At 43.0% G+C, this 6,308-nt stretch overlaps 1 protein-coding gene and 1 long non-coding RNA gene across 2 annotated transcripts; both read left to right on the top strand.

Moving 5' to 3' along the window:
• The first annotated feature begins 306 nt into the window (after positions 1-306).
• On the top strand, positions 307-1,290 carry LOC119011120. The gene is made up of 3 exons (XR_005072126.1): positions 307-536; positions 640-847; positions 999-1,290. It is a non-coding gene; the product is annotated as an uncharacterized LOC119011120 (long non-coding RNA).
• A 1,085-nt stretch (positions 1,291-2,375) lies between these two features.
• On the top strand, positions 2,376-3,574 carry LOC119011118 (somatostatin-1A-like). The gene is made up of 2 exons (XM_037083975.1): positions 2,376-2,847; positions 3,261-3,574. The coding sequence occupies exons 1-2, from the start codon at positions 2,644-2,646 to the stop codon at positions 3,450-3,452; spliced, it is 396 nt and encodes a 131-aa protein (XP_036939870.1). The 5' UTR covers positions 2,376-2,643; the 3' UTR covers positions 3,453-3,574.
• Positions 3,575-6,308: the final 2,734 nt, after the last annotated feature.

Here is a 6,308-nt window from a genome sequence, read left to right as displayed (position 1 = left end):
TTATTTATTCATTTTTTACAGGATAGCTTCATGTGCTGAAAGGTGAATACTTGAAATAGTGACAGACTGTACATTGTGAGAAAAATGCATGCTATTGAAATCTAGTAGTAGCAGTTTTTTTCTCCAAGGTCAAATCTTAATCCTGAAATGACAACAGGTGAAGTCAGTACCTTCCCATTCATGAACATTTCATTGCAGGTTTGCGAGGCGATTTCCATAGAAACTGTGAAGAAATTGCCCGTTTGACCCATTCTGGTTGAGAGTTATTTATTCATTTTTACATCCAGTGTGTGTTGATGAAAAAAAAAATCACGGTTGTCTTAAGCTAGGACAGGATAAGTTGTTGTCCACTCACATTTTAGCCTAATTCTATACAGACTTAAGATGCACCTTGATGAGATGATTGTCAGTTGGAAAGACTTTATCAAAGCAGCAACAAGGATCTCTCACTCTCGGCCCCTGTGGACACGAGTGGCACCAGTATCACCACCTAAACCATCTGGTTTGGTTTGTTTGGCAGGATGCATAGCGATAAGGTAATGTGTCTGTTTGGTTAAGAGAACACAGAAAGGGCTCTACTTCCTATTGAAACTTACAAAGGCAAAACTCAAGGAGGCAGATTCTGGTTAATTTTTACAGGGGAGCAAAAACTGCCATGGTTCGTGCATGGCCCAGATTCCCCAAGATTCCACAGTGGGTAATAAAAACCGCCCAGAACATCATCGGTACCCATCTACAGCGCATCAGTGATACCTGTGAAGACAGATGTCTGCACAGAGCCCAAAGGATACTATAAAGACATCACCCACCCCAGCCATGGTCTGTTCACCCTGCTGCTTGGCGAAAGGTACAGAAGTATCTACTGCCTTACAGAACAGATCCCCTTCAAATCACTTGTCATATTGCCCCAGCTAAGAGGTTTCCCTCTTATTTTGTCAGTTTCTGTCTTGTGCTTCCTGTGTTATATTTTGTTACTCACCTTGTTGTCTCTGTTCTAGGTCCCTCACCTCCTGCCCCTGTGTCCTTCCCCCCTGTGTGATTACCTGCCCCGCCCTGATTTGTTTCACCTGTGTCTCATTGTCTCACCTCCCTGTGTGCTTTAAGTAGTTTGTCTCTCCCACCTTCTGTGCCACTTCATCTTAGCTTGTCTCATGTTCCAGTGATTATTTCCTAGTGTTTTTGGTGTATTTTCTGCTTTCCTCACTGTTGCCCCTTTTTTTGGATTGCTCGCTTGTGTACCGACCCTATTGTGATTAAACTATCCTCTCCGATATCTGCATTTTGGGTCCACCCTCTGTACGTTCCTTAACATCACTTGTGTGTTTAAAAAATGAAGGATTGCTTTGTAACCTTGCAATAATTCTGTTTGTGGCAGTTAACAGGTACAGTTGCTCGGCTGCAGTACAGATGTGAAGCCAACAGCTACATATGGCTTGTTAGAAAGGTTGTTGCAACACAGGCGCTCTGTTGCCTTCTGATGATACAGATGTATCTGTGGCCACCAGACTACAGAGAGACCAGCACTCTGTCATGAATACAGTTTTGATTTTCAAACTTGGTCCGAGTGACAGGAATAAAGATTGACTGTAATAACTAGCAATGATCAGTCTTTACCGATGGTCTTGTTTGCGTATGTATGCATCAGTATTAAACTGAGGCTTTTTTATGACCTGTTTAAAGTTCCTTGTAGTAAGTTTAGCTGTCATAAGAGTAGATGATATTGGTCATTTTTGGCTTGTGTATCTCATCATTTGTATTAGCACTTGTTGGTGGCGTCAGATGGCGAAACGTAGCATATGTATGTCTGTTTTCCCGTCGTCCTTCATTTTACAGTTTCATCCACAACTGAATCAAGTCTTTTAACCCACCTTGCCTTCACAATCTATTTCAATTGAGAAACGCTTTAACCTCGTAACCCTGAAACGTTAATTCAGGATGACTTCTTTAAAAAGTGTGGCCCGCCACTTTTTTCAGTCCACATAACGTAATTGCATATTTGCAGCATGTTCCATTACAAAATCATTATAAGCTGTGACAAATAATGGCTTCATTGAGACGCAGCAGAACTGTTAAGTTAAACAGAGCAGAAATCTCATTAAAGAGATGCGCAGAACAAACTCACAGGGGTGTAACAAATGATAAGTTGACCTTTATGGCCTCTGGATATCCCAATGTCTCCGTGGTGCCCGTTGACTCGCGTTTATGGCACAGCGGGGTTGATGAAATCATTGTTTCACCCCCCCATGTCAGCATCATTAATGTTTTATTTTACATGAGTGCACATCGCACTTAGCTTACAAGAATTTGCTTTTAAACAAGGAGACAGAGGGGATCGCTCACATTTACATTGTACTGCAATGACAGCATCAGGATGACCTTACCTTCAACCAGATTGCAGTGAGTTTATGTAAATGATGACAATCACCCGGAAAATGTCCTTATTTAGACCTTTTGTCTCCCTCCTAATGACTGCTGTAAATTACATAGTATATGCTTCAGTGAATAAATGGGGGCAAACACAAAATTGAAGATAGTCTTTACGCAAACAACTCCCACACTCCTCCTTCCTTTTATTGGCCCAGGTGCCACTTTAAAAACCAACGTGCCGCTGTGCTGTACAATTAGGGCGCACATCAGCAGTGGATGTTGTTGTTTCTTACCACAAAGAATTCTCTCTCAACAAGCACGATTTCCCAGCCAACGATGGCCCGCGTCTTGTGCATTCTGGCGCTTTTGTGTTTCGCATCATGTGTCGCGGAAAACGCAGAGACGGAGCAGGAATTCAAAGACCTCCAACTTCAGCCAGGCCCGTTGTCATGGCTCGACAAACTACGAGGCGTACAACAGGTAAAGATGTCTTTATTGTGCCTGATTCTCTGCTCTTTATTCCTGTTTGCTGTCGTCCGCCCGGATCCCAGCCACGACTGAATATCCTGACTGTGTCTTTCCAATTTATGAAGTTTGTTGCTGTTTGTGCACAGACATTGTGTTGATCTTGGTCTGTTGGAAGTGTAAATTTATTCTCAGTGAGTCATTCTGGATGCTGTCAGAGCTACCTACCCAGATATCTGTCATTTGATTATCCCCACAGCTGCAGTGCCATGAAATTGCAGATTAAAGATTGAAGGGGCAAAAACAACTCTGAGTTTCTCTTTCCGGCTTCAAGCTACAAATGCAAAAGTCCTGGCATACCTATACTGATGTACATATGGACATATGGAAATGATCTTTTACACAATGCCATTGTTTTTCCTCCGTAGGAATCGACAAGGAAACAGAGCTTTACAGACTTTCTTTATAAACTCTTCAAATCCGAAAATGGAGTAATCCCCCAGGAGCCCGCAGAGACGGACACACGGGAGAAGAATCGACGTGGACTGGGTGGTGTGATGGCTTATACTCGCAAGGCCGGCTGCAGAGTCTTCTACTGGAAAACCCTGACCGCCTGCTAACGTTTACTTTAAAATGATGAGCTCAAGATTGATTTGGACATCCCCTTTAATGTGTTGCTTGAATGTCACATACAATTGTTTTCAACTGCACTCTGTTTTATGATGAAATAAACAACTGCTTCACGCTGTTCACGCTCACCCCGACATTGGATATTCATTTATTTTGGTAATTTCTATTGAACATTTTGGCAGCTACGATGAGTTTTCCTGTGAATATAGAAGTAGTGGCACACCGCTGCAGCTGTGTACGAATGTAAAAAATAATGTCATACGTCTACTACATACTAAGGTTCTCATGATGAATTGTGAACTTTGATGTAACAATGGTATAAAAAAGCAAACCTCCTCCTTCAATACCATGACATTGACAAAAAAGGCAGGGTAATGTTTTTCTTCATCAAATTGTGTTATTTTACAGAAAAAGTAGATATCACATTGTTTTAAACACATGGCACTGACTAAATATTGATCATGCACTAACAGGCTACTTTTGACAACGTTATTCACAGCATTTTAACTGAATATACCCAACTTTACACGCCCGTGTTCTTGGAGGAGGAATGGAGATAAGCAAGGCTGTTTGTGGAACACCTGTTGACTCTGCTGATGCTGCACGTCTGCATTATTTAAAGTACACATGGCAGTCTGTCGGAGGCGTTCGCAGCCATCTGAATATGCAATGATCGGTGAATCAGCAGTTACGAGAGGAGCCGCTGCACATTGTGCTTGTCAAAGACATGAAGTCAACAGGGTCCCGCGGGATCTGAAAAACTCCATCGGCTCCTTAAAATGAGTCTTGTCTTTGACATAGTTTGTTACATTTCAGTCGGGATCACTCGCACTCATTCATCAAACACATCAGTGTGTTCCCTCCTGCACAGTTCGAGCCCCTCTTTGTCACATAATTTTCACTCCAGCAGAGGAGGCTGTTCTTCTCTCTGTTGAATCCAGATAGACTTTAAATGTAATAAAACGTCTGCAGTGTGTCTGATGTTGCCAAGTGGTCTCCGCGGTCGACTGGCAAAGCGATAAACCAACAAAATTACAGGCATCCATTCCTCTTGTCTCTGATGTTTCCTCCAATTGTTACTCCAGTGATTAATAGTGGCATGTTCTACTTATTTAAGTGTTACACGTGCAATCTGCAATAAGACAAAACATCTTTCATGCATGCCTGTATGCGCTGGTGTGCAGCACATATTCCTATTGTAACATCACACATTATTGCACCGACGAGCATGCACTAGGGCAGCTCGGCGGCAGAGTGCATCCTGGAAGCCTTTCCGGTAAAATTAAATGCATCGATCTTCATGCATGTATGTATTATGCATGCGTGTAGGCGTTTAAGATAAATTTCAGCAAGAATTACACGAACTCATTAACCTCAATTAGATGACTGTAGGTGGAACACAGGAAAAAAAGGAGTAGATGTATAGGGTGCGGGGCAAAGAAGACTGAGGAGAAATGTATCAAATTAGGTAAAAAGGAGGAGGGGGCATAGAGATTAAGCAAAGTGAGAAAGTAGAGGAAGCGAGGATGTGCAGAGGGGCTGAGAGAGAAAATTATTGAAGTAGTGAGTGTTGGAGCATAACTGGAGTCGAGGCTTGGCTTAGTATCCTTTCTGTCCCTGGGCTATTGGGATTCAACAGAACAGCTTCACTCGGTAACAGGAACCACTGCCAGCACATTAACATGCTCATACTGCAGAGCTTCTTCAATAAGAGGTGTGCGAGGGTAACAAATACAGAGTGGGTGTGTGGGCGGGCGGCTGGGTGAGTGGGATTACGGTGTGTGTGTGTGTGTGTGTGTGTGTGTGTGTGTGTGTGTGTGTGTGTGTGTGTGTGTGTGTGTGGGGGCGAGTGTGTGTGCACTGTGCATGGATGCTTGTGTGTCCTGTGTCTCTGACAGTTCAGTTTTACCGGCAGTGGAGAAGCCAAAAGCAGCAAATCACGGACAAAGTGTTGCAGAGAGAAGGTAAAATGATCTGCTTTTTATCGTCTCGGGACAAGGATGCCACGGCAGATCTTAGAGGGTTGAGCTCAATCCCTTTAACTCTTTAACTATCAGAAGTCCTTTCATTCATTTATAATCACCTCTAAGCTCCCTCTCTAGCAACTTTATGGAAGTAAGCATATTAGAACCAATTATCCAATACTTCTGCCAGTCTGAGCAGTGGATTTGGATGTAGAAGACAAAGATAAAAAAAAAAAAAAACTCAGAGCCTGATAGATCAAAGGAGCATCACTGAGCCTTAATTGAACAGAGACCAATTATTTTTAATGAGTAGAACTGAACGCCCCACTTCTGAGTAGGAGTTCCCTCATCCTCTCCCTGGGAGGACGAGAAAAGAGAAACAAGCAGAGTCCCGGTGGCGCAGGCCCGTATCAAAAACAACAGGACAAAAAAGAGGTAGACGGAGAGGGAAGGAAAGATGCCCGGGATAGAAGATGGGGAGCATGTTTTACTCTGTGTGCTCATGAGTCTGCAAAAGACAAACAAAGTCATGTGCAGGTGAGTATAAATAACTGTAGAGGCCACAAATAGATATCTGAGTTGTTGACCTAGCAATTAGCAAAAACCCACAAGTTCTCCATCCAAATGTTGTACTTGTTGAAGGACTTTTGGTGTTGTGCACAGCTGAAATAATGTTTATGATTTTAAGAGAGCTCAGAAAATGTAACTCATGAGACTGATGGCCACTGGTGGGGGCTGGCAGGGTTGCTGCCATGCTCAAATTAGACAGAGAGTGCCCTCTTCGATGCTCCAATGGTAGATAAAGCACGATGAAGTGCCCTTAAGGGTGGCCTTCCAGTGGATGAAACGTGATAAAATGCCTTCTAGAGTGCCCTTCCTATG

Source organism: Acanthopagrus latus, chromosome 21 (genome assembly GCF_904848185.1).
Source record: "Acanthopagrus latus isolate v.2019 chromosome 21, fAcaLat1.1, whole genome shotgun sequence".
NCBI lineage: Eukaryota > Metazoa > Chordata > Actinopteri > Spariformes > Sparidae > Acanthopagrus > Acanthopagrus latus.
This window is presented reverse-complemented; position numbering and strand designations above follow the sequence as displayed.

What these genes read in the sequence shown, in the direction of transcription:
- LOC119011118 (XM_037083975.1), top strand. Translation starts at nt 2,644, where the DNA reads ATGTTGTTGTTTCTTACCACAAAGAATTCTCTCTCAACAAGCACGATT. An exon ending in AACTACGAGGCGTACAACAG is followed by an intron (nt 2,848 to 3,260) that starts GTAAAGATGTCT and finishes TTTCCTCCGTAG; the next exon opens with GAATCGACAAGGAAACAGAG.